Source organism: Triturus cristatus, chromosome 5_1 (assembly GCF_964204655.1).
Source record: "Triturus cristatus chromosome 5_1, aTriCri1.1, whole genome shotgun sequence".
NCBI lineage: Eukaryota > Metazoa > Chordata > Amphibia > Caudata > Salamandridae > Triturus > Triturus cristatus.
Window position 1 is genome coordinate 699104489 of NC_140587.1, and position 22205 is coordinate 699126693.

A 22205-nucleotide genomic window follows, 5' to 3' on the forward strand; every position below is an offset into this window, starting at 1 on the left:
TCTCTCGTCTATATTTCGGGTTCATTGGGCGACAGGCACTATGCTGGGGGGGGGCAGGCCATAGCCTCCGCATTGGTGTAGGGTGGGGGGGTAATTTACTGTTTCTTTTTAGTTCTATGGGCCTCTTTCTTTCATGTCTCTGCGCTATACTTGTTTCGATTCGGGGTCCGGGTGTGGGGTGGATTGAGTGGGGGCGGCTTTTAGGGGGTGCGTATTTACTACTGTGATGATCCTGTTATCTAACTGCATCGCCTTACTGTATGAGATTTTCTATGGCTGTTTTAATGATGCTGCTGCTCTCCAGTGTATGAAGCCGACTCGCGGACTCGAATCTCCTTGTTTCTATCCTTTACTGATTTCTTTCTCGATAAAATTTTTTTTGAAAACCTTAAAATTAACCTTCGCTTCTCCTTCCCCTGGTGTCAAGGATCCCTCCAGTGTATGAATCCTGAATCATTGCTAATCTTGACCTTGACGCACAGGAGATGTACTGTTTGTCTCTGTGCTCAACCGTGTTGTGGCCGGCCTGATGGTTGTAGGCCCGTATTTGTTCTTTTACTATGCACAAATAAAGGTTTTAAAAAAAAAAAAAAAATTATTCCCAAAGTAAACCATTCCTGCGGTGGGTGTGTAAGATCGTTAGGCTCCCACACATTCAACAAACATCTCTTGGGTTCCGGCACCAGTGACACCTCCTCTACTTGCGACATTGTCCTCATTACTTTGACCCAATATTCAGCTATTTTCGGACACTGCCACAGTGTATGGTACAATGACCCCTCCTCCCCACAGCGCCTCAAGCAGTATGGGTGCAAAGCTTTTCCCATCCTGCAGAGGGTGAGTCTGGTATAGTAAGAACGGTGCATAATTTTGAGCTGCACCAGCCTAAGCCTTGAGGGTATCCCCACCTCCCTTGGAGATGCCGTTGCCTCCTGCCACTCGGTGTCATCGAGTTCCCCAACATCTCGAGACCATCTTTCCCGGAGTACCCTCAGAGGGTCCAGCAAGTTGTTGACCAATTTTTTGTAGGTTAGGGAAGTGGCGCGTCTTTGCATATAATCTGTGAGTAATCTATCCTCCAAGGGGGTGGCCTCCGGAACTTCGGTACCCGCTGGCAAGGCCGCTCGTAGCGCATGTTGTACCTGCAGGTATCGAAACATTTCCGAGGGTGCCAACTCATATTGTTCCCTAAGACGTTCAAACGTGATTGTCTCCCCCGCCTGCGCCACATGTCGCCCACCGTGGATATGCCGATTGCGTCCCACTGGGCAAATCCCTTACTATTCCTGAGCCGTCCCAGCCGTTTGGTATCCCACAGTTGAGTAAGTTGAGTTATGATTCCCTTCCATCCCAGTTTTGCATGCGCCCTGTGCCACAAGGTGATTGTGTGTTTTGTGGGTCCAATCAATGTGGGGGGTCGTTTCTCGTTATACAGCTCTGCCATCATACCTTCTACCCCTAGCCCGTGTCTGTCTGCTTAAAAGCAGGGTCTGTTTGCGGGACGTGTATCCACTGGTTAATAATCTTCAATTGTGCTGCCCAATAGTACAACTGTATGTTTGGAAGTGCTATTCCCCCGTCGTACCACCCTTTAACCAATTTGCCCTGTGCAATACGCGCCGGCTTATTTCCCCATAGCAGACTGAAAACTCGTGCCTCTATCGCTTTGAAATAGCTTGGGGGTACCTGGAACGGTGTATTCTCCAGTGCATACAGGAACCGAGGGAGCGCCATCATTTTAAAGAGCGCCGCTTTTCCCAAGAGGGTCAGCGGTAGTGTTCGCCAATGCGACGCATCCCGTCTGAGGCGCTCGAAGGGAGGCACGAGATTCCACGTATAGAAGTCATCTGGGTTTGCGGTTATATAGATACCCAAATATTTGAATGTGCCCTCCGCCACCTGCTGTGGGCAATCTCTGGGGAGCCGAGGGGGCGGCCCACATAATATAAATAAGACGGACTTAGACAAGTTTATAGTGTATCCCGATGCCCAGCCGAAAAGTTCACATATGTTGAGGAGAACCTCAATAGAGTGACTGGGGGAGGCCATGTATATCAGCACATCATCCGCGTATAAGGAGATGCGGTCCTCCCAGTCTTCCGACCATCTGAGTCCCCGAATCATCGGTTCCCATCTGATCCACGCTGCCAGTGGCTCCAACACTAGAGTAAATAACAGCGGCGACAGCGGGCAGCCTTGACGCGTGCCGCGTGAAAGTTGGAAATCTTCGGAGATATGACCATTGGCAGTCACATGTGCCACAGGATTAGTGTACAATAAACGTACCCACGCGCAGAATTTAGGACCAAAGCCCAAGTGATTAAGCACAGCAAAAAAGAAGGGCCACTCCACCATATCGAATGCCATCCGCGCATCTAAGGAAAGGAGAACTGCTGGCTCTTTCAAATAGGACACGCGGGCCATCACGCCATGTAAGCGTCGTAGGTTCAATGCCGTACTTCTACCCGGCATGAAGCCGGATTGGTCTGTGTGTATAATGGTCCCCAAGTGCGGTGTCAGTCGTAATGCAAGGAGTTTCGCCAGGATTTTTGCCTCAGCATTAATTAGAGATATGGGGCGATACGAGGTAAATTCTTCGGGGGGCTTTCCAGGTTTTGGGATCGCTACTATAGTGGTCAGTCATTGATCTATTGGAAGTTCACCAACCTTTAGGCTGTCGCAGTACATATGTAGTAGGTGTGGGGCAATTGTTCCAGCTACCTTTTAATATACTTCAACTGGTATACCATTGGGCCCCACTGCCTATCCCGATTGCAACGATCGCCACCTGCAGCTCCTCGATCGTAAGATCGGCTTCGAGCGCAGAGGCATCCTCTGGTGTGAGTTTGGGCATAGCAATATCTTTAATATAGGACTGCGCCTCCTCCATGGTCATAGTAGATGACGATGTGTACACCTGCTGAAAATGTCACGCTAGCGTATGCACTATTGTGTGCGGGGCTATTACCAACTGACCTTCAAATGTACGAAGTCTAGCTATACATTTCTTCCCCAGTTCCCGTTTATCGAGCCATGCCAGGAGTTTCCCGGCTTTATCGCCGGTTTCATAAATCTTTTGCTGCGTGGCTGACATGCGTGACCTAACCACCTCTCTGAGATATTCCCTGTGTTCTTGTTGCCTGAGGCGCAAGCGCTGGGTCGAAGCTGGGGTGGGGTTTCGGGTGCATTGGGCGTCTGCCTCACGTAACTCTTGTTCCAAGTCATTTAGCTCTCGGTATTTGTCGCACTTGTGACCTGTAATAACAGCAATTGCCTGCCCTCTGAGCACGGTTTTGTAGGCTTCCCACAGAATGGTCGGAGAGTTAACCGAGGAAGCGTTTTCTTGAAAGTAATGTTGTGTGGTAGTGGTAAAAGCTTTCTTGATCTTAGGGACATGTAAATATCCAGGGTAAATTGGGTAAGCATGCTGCTGTGTCTTGTGGTGGCTAGTGTAGGTTAAGAGCACTGGGGAGTGGTCAGAAATTCCCCTTGGTAGAATTTCAACAGTCGTTACCTTACTCAAGCATTCAGCTGATGCTAAGAAATAATCTATCCTGGAGAGGCTATTGTGTACCCCAGAATAGAAAGTGAATTGTCGTTTATCGGGGTTGCGGTACCTCCATGTGTCGGTGAGTCCCAGTGCCTCTACAAAGGTCCCGGTAGAAGAAGCGCCACCCGTGAGCAGCTTGGTGGGATAGCGGTCCAGAGCCCCATCAATGGTATCATTAAAGTCACCCCCAATCAATAGTACCCCCTCTGGGAGATTTATTTATTTATGTATTTTATTCTTGCAGTTTTGTATAGCGCGAACAAGACCTTTACAGGTATCAGAGCGCTTTACAGTACAGAGATAACAACATAGAAAACCTGAATATCGTGACATAGGTGAGGAAAGTAAGGATTAGCATACACTAGTATCACATAGTTACAAGGGAGAATCAAAGAGTCATGTGAATTTGGCTAGAAGAATAGATTTCACTTCTTTTTTTAAAAAGGCTGCCGATGGGTTAAGTCTCGTTTCTTGGGGCAAGGCATTCCAAATCCTGGGTGCCATTCCTGAGAAGCAGCGGTAGTATGTTTTCTGCTTGGAGAACCGTTGTGGTTTAAGCAGAAGATTGTTGGAGCTCCTAGTGGATCTGTTGCCACCAGATAGTACCAATTTCTCCGTTAAGTATCTCGGTGTTTTGTGATGTAAGGCCTTATGAGTCATACAAGCGATTTTCAAGTGAATTCTGGCCTCAAAAGGAAGCCAGTTGAGGGCACGAAGGTCAGGGGGGATGTGGCTGCTTCTTTTGGAGCCTGTGACGAGCCTTGCAGCTGTATTGATTGTGGTTCTTAAGGGAGCTGTCGTTGATCTGGGTAGGCCACAGAGAGCAATACTTCCATAATCCACTTTGGGCAATACTAGGGCTTGGACTGTCTGTTTAAAGTCTCTGTCCGGTATGAAGGGTTTCAGTCTTCTCAAGGTGTTAATCTGGAAATTAGCTCCTTTAGTTGTAGCGCTGATGTGTTTCTGCATATTTAACTTATTGTCCAAGGTTATTCCCAGTGATTTAGCTGAGTCGATGATGGTAGGTGGGCAATCGAGTGCTGTGATATGCTTCATCCATTCAAGGATGGTGGTTGTTTGGTTGGGGGGGCGATGAGGAGAAATTCAGTTTTTAGAATGTTTAGTTTTAGATGATTTTCCGCCAGCCAGATCTGTGTTTTGTGGAGAGTTGAGTTAAGGGACTTGATGTCGTCAAGTGAGTGAACTTTGATGTAGAGTTGTGTGTCGTCGGCATACATGTGATATTGGATGTTTGACGAGTTGAGTAGCTCCGTGAGAGGTTCCATAAACAAATTGAAGAGAGTCGGGGAGAGGGATGAACCCTGGGGTACTCCCAGAGTGACCGGGGAGGGGTTGGATAATGATTGGTTAATCTTGAATCGTTGTGTTCTGTTTTGGAGGAAGGACGTGAACCAGCTAAACACAGTACCAGATAGTCCCATCCTGTGTTTCAGGAGGTCTAGAAGATTGACATGTTTGACTGTGTCGAAGGCTGAGGATAAGTCCAGCAGGACTAGCAGGCATCCCTTGTTTTGATCCAGAATTTGAAGTGTGTCATCAATTATGTGGGTCATGGCTGATTCTGTGCTGTGTCCTGATCGAAAACCTGATTGGAATTGATCTAGCAGGTTGAAGTGATCTATGTGCTTACTGAGCTGTACGTTGACACATTTTTCTAGCAATTTGACGAGGGTCGAGATGTTAGAAATTGGGCGATAGTTATTCAGGTCAGATGGGTCCGCCGATGGTTTTTTTAGTATGGGGATATCTGACCGACTTTGAGGATGTCTGGGATGATTCCTTGTGAAAGAGAAGTGTTTATAATCCTGGTCCTGAGATTAAGCAAAAAGTCACCCGGTGCCTGCAGCGTCACCGTGTGGAGGGCTGGAGGGATATAAACTGATACTATATTAATAGGTCTCCCCTCCCATTGTCCAGCTATGGCCGCAAATCAACCGTATTTGTCTGTTTTTGTGTGATGTATTATTAGTTGCGATTGTTTTCGAACCACAATACCCACCCCTCTGGAACCGGAGGTGAACTCCGAATGGGCAACCATTTTAAACCCCCAGCGGTCTAGCGCCCTGCAAGTGGTACCAGTTAGATGCGTCTCCTGTACTAGAGCCACCGTCGGCTCGCACCATTTTAAACTTTGCAAAACCAAGCCGCGTTTTATTTTGTCCCCCAGGCCATGAACGTTCCATGTGACTAGCTTTAAGGGAGCCACCTGTGTCACGGGGTGCGGCTGTGTCTCCGAGGTGGATGAGCTATGTGTTGTCATTGCTGATACGATAGTTAAGCATTGTCATGGTGTCGCATCCGTAATGCACCTGTTGGCTGAAGCATACAGGTATCCCACACGTTAGTGCCTGACTAAGAACAATATACAAAAAAGAACATAACCATAAAAACAGTCCCAGTCCCCCTTCCCCCCTCCCTGCTCGACGGAATTAAAACTTCCCGCCACCCCAACTGTGCAGAGTGCTTGTTACCCTTCCCTGTTACCATAACTTGGGAGGAGAGTGAGTCTCCGCAGTCCGGTAGAACCCCCCATATCGTCTTCATCCTGTGCGGCACCACACGTCAATCCAATGTAACATGCGGATCGGAGTGCCCAAGAGGGTCCGGTTTCCCAGTGACCTTGAGTAAAGTCTGTAAGCAGTCAGTATATTCCCTCCGCCGTGAACAGGCGCCTTGGTGCCCAACAAAGTTCCGGTCAGCAGCCCACAAGATGTTGCCCTCAACGAAGAGCCAGAAGTGTCCAGTTCAAGCATTAGTCCTGGAATCCCCGCACCGCTGTTGATCTGTACTACCAAACCCCTATCCTCAGGGTTTCCTATTCTTGTTCTTCCGACCTTGTTTGTTCTCCGCAGTGCGTGCCATTTGACCCTGACCTTCCAGATCGTGGGGCCTTGTGCCAGGCCTCCAGCCATTCCTGTACGTCCTCCGGGGTCAGAAAAAAACATGTTTTTCTGTCTGCTTCCACCCGCAACCTTGCCGGATACATCATTGAGTATTTGATTCCGCGGTCCCGCAGGGTTTTCTTAACGTCGAGAAATCTGCGACGCTGTCGCGACACTGCCGCCGTATAGTCCGGGAAAATGGTGATTGTGGCATTTTCGAGTCTTATCTGGGGTGCAGCTCGCGTGGCCTGTAGTATGACGTCCCTGTCCCTAAAATTAAATATACGGGCTAGGATGGGTCGCGGTGGTGCTCCCGGTTTCGGCCTGCCCCCGGGGACACGGTGTGCTCTTTCAACCGAAAAGTAGTTGGACAGGCCACGCGGCTGAAGGCGAGTGGTGACGAGCTCCTTGACAAAGAGGTCCAGGGGCGGGCCACCCGTTTGTTCCGGCACACCAATAAGGCGTATGTTGTTACTCCGTGAACGCCCTTCTTGGTCCTCCAGTTTCGCCGCCATCTGTTTATTGTCCGCCAGGAGACGACTCACTTGTGTCTTAAGAACAGCTGTGTCGGTCACCAGAGTCGCCGTAGTTCCCTCTACCTCAGTTATTCTGGTAGACAATTTGTGAAGGTCGGCTCGGATCAGGGACACGTCCATCGACATCGCCCCAATGCGTGTATCCACCTTAGTCAGTGCAGCCATTACGTCGTGGAGGGTTATTTCTTGCGCCACTGCCGTTTTCGCACTGGGGGTCACCTGCGCCTCCTTATCTTCAGGGTCCTGCTGTGGTTTGGTTTAAGCATACTTGTCCAGCTTCGCCTGGTTCATGCCCTTTGGGCCACTGGTGCTCATCCTGGCCGTTGAAATGTGCGCGGCTCCTTCCTGGGATCGGGGACGGTAGCAAGGAACCCCCGCCCCCACTCACTGGAGCGTTAATTTTCCTGTATCATCTCCCCTCCGTCCTCCACGAGTGAGCCCCTGCGCTTAGAGCATACTCTGGTGCTATGTGTCCACTGCAGCCTCCTGCCCTCAATGCCTCTTGATCCACTGTTCTGGGTGGCCGGTGGCCCCCCCAGCGCCACCGCTGTGCCCCCCCGCTGCGCCCCCCGCCAACAACAGTCCAACCGGTGCACCGCGCTGTGCTGGGGGATGGCGCTCCTTCAATTGATTTTTGCCCGGTTCCTTCTCGTCCCTGAAATCACCTTACGGAGCGGGGGGAGGGGGAGTCCACCCGGCCGCACCTCTGGTCGTCCGTAGCGACGTTCGGGATCGGGTCCCAGCTTTAGTTCACCGGCTGCATCGCGTAGCTCGCGGCTCCGTCCCTCCCGGCGTACTTCAACCGCCACGTCACTGTGGCGCCCGGCTTACCTCATCAGCGTAGGCCGCCACTGAGTCGATCGCAGCCGCTCGCTGCCGAATATGGGCCCCAGAAGCGGATCGTTACATGCCTCGAGTCCGCTACTGCTGTGTCCTATGCGCTGAAGTGCGTGTGTCGCCGGATGATTTTGCGAATAGACGGGGTCGGTTCCGAGACCCACGAAGCTTCACTAGGCTGCGGCCATTTTCCTTGGCAGCTAGCCACGCCCCCATTTTACTTATTTTAAACTGATTAAACTACTTCGCTTTTATGCCATGTATTCATTTGCTATCCCTGCAGTTATGTGATCTAGGCTGGGGGGCAGGTCTTTTTCTTATCTTGGACCCATGTTGTGGAATTCACTGTCTATCATATTAAAATCCATAATTTCTCATATCTCATTAAGATAAGCATTGAAGGCCTATCTGTATTGTTAATTAGATGACGAGCCTCCATATTGGTTTCCTACTATTCCTGTCACCAAAGTGTTTGGTCTTTTAGAGCCAAGATTCCATTGCATGGCAAATGTTTGTGCTCTACAAGTTCCAAATTAAATCCGAATGTTTCTCTTCAGGGCAGTTTGTTTCTAGATCTAGTTGACTGAATGCAGTTAGATAAGAAAGGAGATCTTATATCTTGCTTTAATGAAGTAACGCATTATCCACTGTCTGCATGTATGTGTGTTTCATTAACAATTTCCACATAACCTACTTGAAGGTGGCGAAGTTGTACAACAAACGAGGTGTAGTAACTAGGTCGGAGTGTTGACACCCAAGAATGACAATACAAAGACAATCTTGATGAGTGTCTTTACTTCAGAGTTTTCTTTTGAAAAGGGAGAGACCCAAAATCAGGGGAAACGTCAAGCAGGAGTTGAGGATTTTAGGATGCAACCAGAAAAGTATTTTTCGAAAATAAATTGCAATTACGTATTATATATATGCCAACAGACCTGAATCAGGCGGGAGACTCAATTTCTGAAGCTTTATTTTGGCTGTCTCCAGCATGACATTGCCCCTGCTTCAATAGAAGGCAAAGGGGGAAATACACTCATCCAATTCTTTTTTTTATTTTTATCTACTACTTTCCTTTTCTAAAATGTTTACAAGTATGGTATTACAAGACTCCGTAAGACTGTGAGTAGGCATGTCTAATACTTGTTTTGGGCATACATAAAGAAAACAGGCTTGCTGCAGGCCTTTACAATAAAATTAACCAAACTCCTCTATGCATTAAGTTCAGGTAACTACGCATATTTTTACTTTGAAAAAGCAAGTATTAACCAGAACACAAAATTAATTGTGCCTTTAAAAAATTATGTTATAACGGCTAAGCTCCGAGGGAGAGATTTTGTGTATAGACGCATTTGCAGCACAACACGCATGACAAAGTTAAACATTTAAAATGCTCTTCGCCGCTCATACCTGCGATCCCATTATAAAACTGGCAGTAAAGCGCATGCATGCGCACTTATACAATTATATTTAAAGAAGTACAAAATTCAATAAAGTGCTTTCGGCTTGGCAATGATTTTTTTTTTTTTACCTATTGTTTGCAAGGCAACACGTAAAAAACGTCGACTTATTTCCAAATCGTTTACAAGGTAATGCGTAAAAAATATATCGCCTTATTTTCAAATAGTTTAAAATGTTTCTGGTACATTCTGAAACGACGAGAGGTATGTTTTAATAGCGAGATCCACTTTCCACGAGGTAAAAGCAGTTTGTAGTAGATTTCCGTTTTACAGCACTTCACTCAGGGCAGCGTCTGTACTGGTTCTTGCTTCGAGGCAGTAAACACCTGCTCCAAAGTACAACTGTGTCTCGCGGCGGGCCGCCTTCCGTCACCTTCCTGCAGCTTCTAGAAGGGCCACCTCCTCCAGGACGGGGCCGCTGGTCGGGTGACCGGCGGCAGGGGGGAGGTAACAGCTCAGCGGCCCCGCCTCCTGGCCCAGCACCCTCGTCAGCTCGTAACTCTGAGGAGATAAAGGTATGTTGGCTTAGCAAACAATGCAGCACATTCTGTTCCAAACAGCTCATACCTGCGCGACATAGTACAGTACAAGGTCCTCGCGCGCCCCGACCTTTCACTGCTGCGGCAGGCAATTAAGTAAAGGGAAATACAACGTCATAAAGGCTGCTATCTGGAACCTCTCACTCTGATAACTGAATTGGATCTTTCCTCGCTGCTGTGACTGCGTTGTGATTTAGATTACAGTTATGCCTTTATCTACAAAGGCACACATGAACTTCAGGGAGTGTAACCCCCCCCCCCCCTCCCCTCTCCCATGACCCAGTGCCAGTGACCCAGCAACGGTGTCATTCTGCAGAGGAAATCGGTTTCCCAGAACAATTATGCACTAGGAGCCCCGGCATCCATGCATAGTCTATGCACTGCATTTTAACATCGGCTTTAATTGTTTTCCCTTAATTTGTGTGTTTTGTTTGTACTTATTTTGATTGCTTCTGATGAAGAATTAATGCGGCAATAGCGGGGCTCAGCCGACGCCTTTTGCAAGGACGTTCCATACGTTCTTATGAACATACATGGGCTCCAAATGGCAAAGTCATAGCAGTCAGAACAGAAATCTTGGCCTCTCACTCTTCTAGTTTAGTACTGTTTCTTTCAAACGCCTCCTAAATCCTGGAAATAGTCGCTTTGTCCTTTCCATAGGTAGCTCTGGCTTTCCCCCAAGGGCGCTGTTTGACGTCGACGCTGTCGTCAAGGTATATAGGTGGGAGTTAAAACAGCGAATCTATACTTCCTTACACATGCTTACCAGCTTACAATATAGTGGGGAGGCATATATTGTGACCCTGATGAAGGTGCAGGTCGATAATACAGATCTCTACATTGTGACATACAATACCACTCTCCCACACATACTTCTTGAGGTCAATCTTTCTCTCTTCTGACCACGGCCAATTCATCTTCCCCCTGATGTGTTCAACACCTACTTTGGAAGGGTTGTTCAGTGATAGGTGAGTTGGTACATACATCATGTGAGAAGGAATGAGATCAGCGTCACCAAAGCAACTCAGTGGGTCTACTTATGGGACAGGCTAGGCATTAAATGTGAGGAGTGTGCCAACTGTTATAGGCCTAAGCGTGGGAGCTGGTCCTGGTCCCACTTCACAGAGTAGAACTAATGTACCAGATGCCATGAACTTGCTTACTATGTAGGTAGCCCTAACATGCTTTGCTGGGCATCATTCACTTAATGCTTACTCAAGGAAAGGTTCTGTTATGGCAGCCCCTCATCATCCTCTGCGCTACTGTGTGCCTAAGGAGGTCAACGCTACTGCCCCAGAAAGCCTCAGGGATCTACATGCCGGTGGTTCCACGAGGCCTATTGCCTGGCTATCTAGCACTTGCACCCTTAAGATCTGGGTTCTTCAATCAAGTTGAGGCCAAGGACCTTTCAGTGTCTCCTCTGCAAGGGATTGTACGTCCATGCCTCCCATGCCCAGTTTGCAGAACTGAGCCTTGCAGGGATGCCCCACAGACAGCTTCCACTCACAGCATACATTCTGGCAGCCAGTTAGACAGTAGTTATCTTCAACAATCATCCTGAAATCAGTTACTTTACCATGGCTTGCATCATTCTTACTTCTTTAATGAGAGAAAATGTTGGCTCCCACCACGCCTAAAACATGAGATGCCTTGTGCACTGTTGGATAATGTACAAGGTATAGTCACATAGGTCCCTGAATGAGCACTTACATTTTCACCACAGAGAAGGCAGCCTGTTATGTTAGTTCCAACAGTACAAAAGGAAGGAGAGAAACTCGTTGTACTCTTTGTGTCCTGGCCCTCTCATCTTCCCAGCCATTTTGTACCCTTCCTCTCAGTGAAAGGACCAGCTAGGGTTTTCTTCAGAGACTATGCAGCTTGGGCTGCATCCCCTTTTTGACCGTGGACGTGGACTGCAAACTTCTTTTCCCACGCTCAGTATTTCTGTGTATGTTGTCCTAACATAGGATTTTTTTCTTCTTTTTCTGCTTTATCTTTTCCATTCTTTCTCGAAGTTCAGGCAATTTACGCTGAGTTAATTTGTAAAACAAATAGGTATAAGGGCCCTGAAATCTTCTTAGGAGGCACTCAGAGGGTATCACTGCTGCTGCCCACTGCCAGTCTAGGTTCCACTCATGGTTTTCCATGATATCATGGGTGAGATCGTGGCCAGTCTGCCTTGCACATTTCCCTGTGCCTGCCCTGCACATGGTCTGTCCTGACAAGTGGCGGAATGGGCAAGGGCAAAATGAGTAAATGTGTGTGTGCCCCTTGGTAAGTTGGATATGCATAGATAGTTGCAACAGCACACTCAAAGGCCTACATCGGTGCACATGGCCCGAGCACAATACACTGGTATGTGCGCAGTATCATCTTTGTACACTAAAGTGAAATCCACAAAATGTAAGATCTGTGTGAAAGTTGAACCACATGGGGGGGGAGGGCAAGAGGAAGGGCATGAGGATATGAGGATAATTGGATACACCTGGGTGGGAGGTTGTGCACCAAACGGTAGAACCATAAAACAAGTATAGACCTGGGTTCAGAGCACCATAAAACAAGGATAGACCTGGATTTAGAGAGTATCGTAGTAAAGACAAATGAAGTTCTGTCAGAGGTAGGGCAGGTTGTTGATAATTTTCCTCCAAACCTTTCTGGTAGGGATACTTTCCCTGTACGGTTAAATCCTAATCAAGGGAGGTATTTTGAAGGGGAGCCTGACTTTACTTCTCCCATAGGACATATGCAATAGTCGGGGGCTGATCCAAGACAGAGTGACAAGGTATGTGTAGTATTTGGGTCAGGGCAAGCACCTAATACCCTGATTTTTGCTTCACTGTTTGATAGAGAATTGGGCCCACTCAATAGAAGTTTACTTTTGCAGTTACTATCTGAAATTGAGGAGAAGCGGACTTCTGAATTCCAGAGTAACTTTTAGCTCTGGGATAATCGCAATTTTAGTTTTGGCCAATGTCGATCATTTGAGGAAAAATGGGATTGATGTTCTGCCGTTTGAGGAGCCAGTTTCTGTTCCGCTTGAATCCCATAGGAAAGATTGCCAGGATTTAGGTAGAGTGTTATCTAATACTAGGGGAACTGTAAATCCGAAAGATATTAAAATCTCGGTTGGTAGTATTTCTGGGAAGAGAGTGAATAATATAGTGAGACCATCGATGGAGTTCACTGAGTTCTTCCCACTTTGAGCCCCGCTTGAAGCACGGAGCTCAGCAAAAACTCCACCAACCGCGGTGCAGCTGAGTTTTTCTTGCATGTGGCTCACCAGCATTAAGTTGGAAACCATATATGAAAAAAATGAGCGCTAGACTGCCTCCCTGCGATATTTGAAAATGTGGGTAGTCGCAGCAGGTTGCTACAGCTCATGTTGAGAAAGTTGCCGCTCTCGTTGTAAAAGCTGCCGTTTGAGAAGGAAATCTACCCGAGCAGCAGAAAGAAGCAGTGCCCCCTGGTGTGCTGTGTTATGCTGCTTGCACTGATGTCACTTTAACCTTTGTTTTTTCAGTGAATATATATATATCTATTGGTCTTAGCTGCGATATCTGTGTGTTTCAGGTTGCCTCCCTGTGGACTACTGTATGAGAAGGCGATGGTGCCTTCAACAGCAAATCACGTCAACATCCGACAGCATGCAAAACAGCCATTTTCCAATGATGAATACTAAATTACTGTACTTCAGAAATTAACAGCACTCAGTTCCTTAAAACATGGATAGTCCTCTCTGCATATCAGAAATAAAACAAATGTATCAAGCTGAAAATGTCTGTAACAAATTCCTGGGCTGTTTAGTCCCATATTCTGAGAAAACTTGAACAGCAGTACAGTACAGTAGCATGGTTTTATACAAAGGCACTGCAAGTAAGTACAGTGCGGTAGTGGTAGTGTATCATTGTCACAGAAAGTCCCTGTAAAAGGCACAACGCTTTGGAATAAGAGGTCTCTTTGTCTTCGAATGAACCATGCTATGAAACATCTATTGATATAAAACTATTTACTTAAGAGCCTGTAGTCCAGCTTATACCTACCCCATCCTCACTGGCTGGTGAGCCCAGAAGGGAACAAATAGTCTTTTGCTGCAGCTGGGAAAGAAATAAAAACAATATTTACAACAACACAAAATGTACATTACACTGTCAGTGAATATCTGTTGCCAAATTAAGTGGAAAGTGTACAATTTTGCAACCATTTACCACAAGCACTTTATTCCAAACCATTCTATGAAACCAAACAATTCTTGAAACAAGTGCTGGAAAATGGTCATCTACAATAAATGCACAGACTCACATTTTTCAAACTGTGTGTGCATTCTCTCACAAGCAAAATATTAATAAAATTATAGAAAACTATTTTTATATTTCATTATGTTATCAGCGTTTTATGTTAATTTTCAGCTGTAAAGTAAAAGAAAAAAATAATAGTATGTTTACTATTAAAAAAAGGACACTTTCAAATGAACTGTGGAAATACTCATGCTTAATGGCTCTCATGGTGACAAATGGAAACAAGTGTAATCTTCAGGACTGCACACAAGTCCACTCCTTGATTTTAAAGTTCTTCCTATCCCACACATCCAATTACTAATGAACAGTTTTACCACATGTATTCCCAGGGCTTAAAGTGGGATGAAAAAGCTATGTGGACTCTCAAATGGGAGTGGTCGATGTTATTAAGGGCGTGGCTTAAAAACATGTATACTAAACAGCTGTGCTAAGCATAGTGTGCTGCTGACTGGTATTTTGCTGTTTGTCATTGCACCAAGATATATAATACAGCAAGTAACATTATACCTACAAGAAGTCAGGACTATTGGCTTTGTCAATGGTTGTTAGTTGCATAAGATAAATAAGCAACAATTATGGCTTTGTTGTATAAAATATTGAAAATGCTACAGTTTCTAAATGTTGAGACTGTGAAAGAACTAAAACGAGTCTCTTTAAGTTACACCAAAGGCTGTGAAGGGTGGCACTGCTGCAGAGTTAAGATTTATTTTTCACAGAGGGTGAGGGCAAAAATGGAGAGCCCGAAAGAGACCCGTCTCAGCAGCTGCTTTTTAGAACTGCCGTGCTGATCACCGGAAGGACCCAGCCCACTTGAAGCCCTGGTTATTCCCCCTTTGCCAACAGCTCAGCCTGTGTAAATTTCGCCAGCTTTTGCCTGCACAAATTTACCTGGATAAATACCCTGGACAAACCAATTTACCCGGAACCATGATTTAAAAAAAAAAAAACGATCGGAAATGCCCCTTGCGCCGATTTCCCCAAATGTAGCGTGTCAGGCTGGAGGCCTCTTGCGTGTGTTTTGGGGTCTGTTGTCAGCAGAATGTTGCAGGACAGTTTAATGGGACTGGAGAGGTATCTTGGAGGGAGGGAGCACATGAGGTCCCCTAAGAGGACTGTTCTTTAACCTCCTGATTAAACAGCAGCTTTAACACAATTTGAATGAAGCCAGGCAGCAGGCCAAGGAGGCAAGGAGTCTTCGTATGGTTCCATTTATGTAAAGCTAGCGCGTGCGGTAAGTACCTTGACTTTCACTGGGCCTCGAGCTACGGATGGACACTGCAAAAAAACTTCAAGCTGCATTTTAAGAACTGGTGAAATCACAGCTTGGGAGCACCGCCTGCAGTAAAACGAGGATCTGTAAGAGGTAAAAATACATTGCGATTTTAAAGAGAAACACCAAAGCAACGTTCAAAAACATTCCCCTTGTCAATCTCAACGCTGATTTATCACAAGGATTTTCTAATTCGAAAATATCCTAACATATGCTTTTACTTGCAATGATGACTCCCTGCAATGCTTCCCTCTCAGAAAAGGTCATAAAATGTCAATCTCCCCTTACCCCGTTGTGGAGCAGTTGAAACTTTTTCAATCATTTTCTGAATAAAGCAAATGGCCGGATAAGTAAGCGTTGGCAATGCGCCACATGCATGAGATTCCCAAAAGTGAAGTAGAAGATACTCACGTGTAACCTATACTTCGTGTGCATAATTTAGGATGCATAACGCCGCTGCTGGAGATGGAAAAAAATTACTACGGGATCCCATACATTTAAAGTGAGAAGTGGTGGCTCAGTGAGGGGCAGAGCCTGACTTTTAACGTATACATTTCTTTTTTAAATACTCTTATCCCCTAAATAAATTGGTAACAAAAGCAAATGGGATAGTAAACATTTTCTGGCTTACTTAATTGGCCATAAGCAGGCTAAACTGTAAAGCATTTTGTGTGGTTTTAGGCATCTTTGTGCAACCAGCAAGTCCATGGTATACAACCCGTAGGATAACTCTGGTGCTTAATGCACTTGCTGGAGATAACAATGCAGACTAGTGACAGGTTTGATGTACAGAGGGTTACTGTTACTTCTTTAGAGCACAGCGTATAACATACAGGCCACCGGCTTGCATTTTATGTAGATAGCTCAGTGGGAGAGTGCTTTTGTTAAAGATATTCAGTTCTCACGTTACAATTCTTGAAATATAGCTTAGTGAGTAATGAACCAACACAGTGGCGCCACATGCAAACTGCAAGGCATAATTTTAGAAACTTGTTGTTATTCTCAGGTTGTGAAAACAGCTCCTTTTGTTAGTAATGAAGGCTTATTAGTAACTACTACATAAATGGTTACAAGTTCAACTATTCTTGTAGACAAATACATCTGAGGCACTTGCATATAAAGCAAACGCAAGGAGATGATTGACGGAAGGAGCACGGAAACTTTTCAGACACTCACCCCCAGTCACTGATCTGGGTTGAATCCATCATCGTTCTTTAGCTCACTTCGCCACCTCAGTTCAGACCCAGCTATATGTAAATCAGTCTTGACCCTGTGCCTCATGGGAACAGTCCAGACCGAACTGCCAAACCAGGCCTTCCCTGAACCAGAAACAAGCATCCTGGGACCGGTTTCAGTGTAACACACCTCTTCAGCCAGGCTAGCTTGAATCCAGTGGCAAAGTGAGCAAGGGACCCACGTCTGGGCATACCCTGCCAACTTAGGGCGAACAAAGCAAACACAAGGAGATGATGGACGGAGCGCTGAAACTTTTAAGACACTCACAGATCTGGGATGAATCAATCATCGTTCTTTAGCTCACTTCGCCACCTCAGTTCAGACCCAGCTATATGCAAATCAGTCTTGACCCTGTGCCTCATGGGAACAGTCCAGACCAAACTGCCAGGCCAGGCCTTCCCTGAACCGAAAACAAGCATCCTGGGACCGGTTTCGGGGTAACACCCTTCTTCAGCCAGGCTAGCTTGAATCCAGTGGCAAAGTGAGCAAGGGACTGTGCCACTGTATTCAAGCTATCCTGGCTGATGAGGGGTGAAACCCCGAAACCGGTCCTAGGATGCTTGTTTCCGGTTCAGGGAGGATCTGGCTTGGCAGTTCGGGCTGGCCTGTTCCCATGAGGCACAGGGTCAAGGCTGATCTGCATATGGCCAGGTCTAAACTGGGGTGACATGGTGAGCAAAAGAATGATGGATTTAACCCAGATCTCTTGACTGGGGGTGAATGTTTTGATTTGTTCTGCATTCCGTCCATCAACTGTGTGTCTTTTGCTTTCTCGCCCTAAGTGCGCCGGGTATGCCCATACGTGGGTCCCGGGCTCACTGTGCCACTGGATTCAAGCTATCCTGGCTGATATGGGGTGAAACCCCAAAACCAGTACTAGGATGCTTGTTTCCGGTCCAGGGAGGACTTGGCTTGGCAGTTCGGGCTGGGTTGTTCCCATGAGGCACTGGGTCAAGACTGATCTGCTTATGACCAGGTCTAAACTGGCGTGGCATGGCGAGCAAAAGAATGATGGATTTAACCCAGGTCTCTTCACTGGGGGTGAATGTTTTGATTTGTTCTGCATTCTGTTCATCAACTGTGTGTCTTGTACTTGCATATAAGGCTCGGAAAACTCAAAAACCTAACCCCCAAATCACAGTTTTTTTCTGAAGCAGTTGTGAAGTGACAAGACAAGTGTCTCTGGTTCCTCGCCAGCACTGGCATCAAGGTGTTAAGCTCCAACAAGCTTTACGCCAGGACAGAGATCAAACAAAAAGTGCTGATGGAATGAAAAATATTCTTTCGATTTTGCATCAAACACAGACCCTCTAACTCCCAGGAATTATTCCAGCATAAAGAAACGGATACGAGGAAAAGAGTGAAAAAGTAATGGGCAGGGCAACTCGCAACTATTTAAACGTAGCCTTGCTGAAAAATAAATAAATTACATGTAATGCAGACTCTGGATGTACCTCCCTCCACACACCTTGTTTTGGATAGGGGCCTTGAGACACTTGCGGTTGAGTAGTTGCGCTTTACAAGCCATTGATTGATTGATGGGGGAATCAGACAGGTCAACAAACTGTGAATTCAAAAAATGGATCCCAAGAATAAGGAACAACCTCAGGTTGGACTGTCCCTCCAACCAATCTTCCCTCTTGACCCCAAATACCCTTACATTTCTGTCGGGATGGAGGACAAATTCTTTTTTTCCCCATGTGCTCATGCTCTAAGTCTCGCTCAATATCACAGAGCCTCAGGAAGGTCATTTCTTTCTTGACAGTCAGCAGTTTATGAATCCTCAAGAGGGTGACCTGGTTCAAGAAAGATGTAGAACCTAGCTTTGTTTAAATTTAAATTACTCTTTTTATCTGCTTCCTTGGTGACCACCTCCTCCTGCATGGGAATGGCCAACACCAAAATCTGCATGCCCCTCATAGTACCGCTGCTGGGAGGGCACTGAAGGGAGAGAAGCAATCCCCACCACATTTACAGGTACCTTCACAGCTCCCCCAGTACCTTGTTCCAAAGGAAGTGCTGCACCTCCATTTTCAACATTTCACTATCAGCAAATTCTGTCCTCCTCAGAACTCAAATATTCAAGACTTTAGCTTTGCATTATAAGTATTCTATACTTGAGATAACAGGAGTGATTGAGGCATTGACACAGTCCTTTAATCTCTGGCTTCTTTAGGGTCTGGCTTAATTCTCCTGTAAGGCTTTTTCTGTCAAGGACACTCTTCCACCAAATTAACCTACTTCTCTCCCAGTTTTATCTAAGCAGGCTTGGAATTCTTCAAGCCGCCCTCCATGGAGTACAGTTTTTCCCCCCAATCCGCTGCATGGTGCCTTCTAATACACACAGCCATAGTTATTTTTTCTCAGGGTCAGAGATGCCCCTTCTGCATTTTCTATGACAGATCTTTTGCGGGTATCTTTAGGGGTTTGAAGTGGGAAGCCACCCTTGCTCTTTCCAGCGTGATGTTTGGTGTCTTTGTGTGGCACAGTAGGACATCAGGGATTATAGTGCTAAGAGCTGCAGAGTGCATACTACTCAGGTAGACCCAACTTTCAAGCCCACCACAATTCCGTCCTGAAGTGTCAGCACAAAGAGGAGCACAGAGACACATCTCAACCACAAGCCTTATAGCTCCACTTCCAGTTGCTTCTCCTCCCAGCTCTTGGTGCTACATCCATGCGTGGACCCAGGAAACTCGGACATCTTGTTTACAGTAGAGGATGACAGAATCCCCAAAATTCCTTAGTCCTGGGATGTGAGCACACTCAAAGGCGAACTGATGCGATTTCCATAGGCATGATCATCATCCGCTCAACAGAAAAGTGGAGCTTTGATGAAATGAGGGTGATCTGGCACCTCCAGGATTCGGAAACTTAAAACTAGAAGACTGCCACCTCCAGAAACCGGCCTAAAGTTCTCTCAGGGTTATTCAACACATTCCACAAACCTATTAGTGCAGAATAATTAAAACAAGCCTGTCTACGAGTAGCAGGACACTCCTTTTAGTTGTTGTAAATTAGCATCCCTAACCATTTTTGAACTTTTACTTTAAAGTACCCACACATTTAATTGAAAGTTTGCATATAAACATCTTTAAGCGTATGCACTGATACATATGAGTCTCCAACCAACATTGGGTAGGCTAATTTGCAATAATGTTCATTGCTACTTTTTACCTGGTATAAGTGCTTTTTAAGACTTTTCTTTTCATCCAATTTTGGCTCATTAGCCAAAGTAATTACCTTTATTCTAGAGTTGATCTTACAGGACAGTGAGTTACTCCATGCACAGTTAATCAATGATCTTTCAAATAGGAAATTATTCAAACAGAAAACAGAGCTACACACTCCAGCCTCATGTGCATGCCTATGTTCATGACAGAATCAAATCAAAATGGAATAAAACCCCTTCAAAAAAAAAAATAAGAGAACAAAGTGGCCATACTGAACACCAGATAATCAAACCTTTCGTGTGCTTCAAGAATCTAACACCACCAGCAATCTTTCTTTGATCACAAATATAATCAGAAATGATCATCTTTTTCTTTAGTGAAAGGATATCAATCAATGTTTAGGCTACAGGACTGTGGGGACTAAGTGACAAGCTCTGCATTCGAAATGTCTCTGTAGGAGCTAAAGGCTGCAAAAGCCACCATTCAGCGTGACTTTACCATCTGGATAGATAATGATAAGGAACAAAATGTGAAGGGTTTCACTGAGAACTTGGAAGTACTAGGCCTGTTACAGCTGGTTAGCCTTGATTTTTATACAGTTAACTACAGATATACTTTGGACAGACGCAAGAAATGTATCCAAAACTATTAAGGAGACAAACTAACAAACAAGTTGAAGGTATTGTTTTTACTGTTATTACACGCTATGCCATATGCAAATTGTTTATATAAACATGTACCGAAATGTTTATACTCTTCTTTAAATTGCAATTAAAATATATATTTTTTAAGTTATAGCTGTTTAGAAAACTGGCTGTACACTCTTCAATATATGTATTGTTTTCTTTTTAATTCCTTGAACTCTACAATATTAGTCAGGTGGCATGTGAGGTTGCATTTACTCATAGCTCTGTCAATACTCTCCTGAGCAGAAGTTAAAATCCTGACCAAAGTCTTGGCATTGCGTTTTGTGAGTGTTATCTCCCCCTGGCACACAAAAATCAAACAGGATTTATGCCAAGACGTGCAACCTCGCTCAATCTTAGCAGGTTACATAATTGGCTTCACAGACTGAAGGCTACACAGGAACCTCTCGCCATAACCTTAGACACCGAGGAGGCATTTGATTACATAAGTTCTACACACCTCTTCCAGGTTCTGAAAAGATTGAGATTTGGTTAAATTTTTTGCAAATGAATGAATGAATAAAACATTTGTTAAGCGCGTAGCTACTCGAAGGCATCCCAGTGTTGATAGCCGTACATTCAAAAAAACCTGCGAGCGGTATTAAGGAAAGAGTAGGGTTTTAGGCAATTTCCGGAAGGTAAGGTGGTTAGCCTCACGGCGAACATGGAGGGGGAGAGAATTCCATAACCTGGCGGCATTATAGGAAACAAGCATTGAAAATGCAATAGGTCTCGCTTTGATTAAGTTAAAGCCATTAGCTTTGCTAATGGGATTGTATAGCAAAGCAAATGGCTTTAACTTAATGAACGGCGAGACCTATTGCATTTTTAATGCTTGTTTAGTTATGCTTTACACGGAGAAGTGTTGGTTGGGATTTAAAAGAAGCAACACAGGCAATCCATTAAAAATGCAGATTACTCGCTGAACACTACATGTGCGCCTGCCGTCCACCTCCTGTCCCGAACGACTGGCATGGACTGGTTGGGGAGGGGCTGGAAAAGCAAGATGAAAGAGTAAAGCCAAGTGCCATGCTGAGCGAGGGAAACGATTGTTTCAATGAATAAATGCGGATTACTGACTGCATGTGGCGCCCAGACTAAAGGTGTGTACGTGTTTCAGGAAGGTCGCAGAAGAAAACAAGTAATGACGTAAGCGTGAATTAGGCAATATGTATTGAACAAACAAGGTCCACAACAAAGAGCGATAAGGGTGAAAATCGACTGGGGTGGAGTGTGGGGTAAAGGAAATGAAAACAAAAGAAAAGATTGATAGGAAAACAGAATGTAATTTATCAGTTACGAGGTGAGCAAAAATAAGATAGCAATAGACCACGGAACAAAGAAAATGAAAGTGAGAACACAAGGAAATAAATAACAAATCACGCTTGGAAGACGAGGGCTATTGTTAAAGATAAAGTGCGGCGTACCACACTGTTTAAAAATTCAATGGGAGACTGCCTGTGTCAATACCGGTGTGCTGGATAAGTGATGTCGGGTGAGCGGAGCACTGCGGCCATTGCAAACTGCGTGCCCTGCACTGAAAGCGGCGCCTTAAAGAAACGAGCCCAGCCAAACCTCACCGTGCTTAAAGAAACAAGCGCAGCCAAAGCGGACCGCGCTCAAAATGAAAATGAAAGAGTGTTTACGGCCTTTTAAAGGAGTGAGTGTGAAGCCGCAAGTAAACAATCCAGTCCGGTGGGCGTGGAAAAAAAGTGGACATGGT

The 22205-nt window shown here is 45.6% G+C and overlaps 1 protein-coding gene across 5 annotated transcripts in view; it reads right to left on the reverse strand.

Annotated features, from left to right (window-relative positions):
* Positions 1 to 8780: 8780 nt before the first annotated feature.
* The window catches only part of SPIDR (scaffold protein involved in DNA repair), a 2139604-nt gene continuing 2126179 nt past the window's right edge, over positions 8781 to 22205 (reverse strand). For all 5 annotated transcript variants that reach the window (XM_085605664.1, XM_085605663.1, XM_085605662.1 and 2 more), the window contains 3 exons: positions 15357 to 15471; positions 13863 to 13916; positions 8781 to 9784 (listed from right to left, as the gene is read on the reverse strand). In XM_085605664.1, the coding sequence (XP_085461790.1) occupies positions 9653 to 9784; positions 13863 to 13916; positions 15357 to 15471 (301 nt within the window). In that variant the 3' untranslated portion in view covers positions 8781 to 9652. The remainder of the gene's footprint in view (positions 9785 to 13862; positions 13917 to 15356; positions 15472 to 22205) is intronic.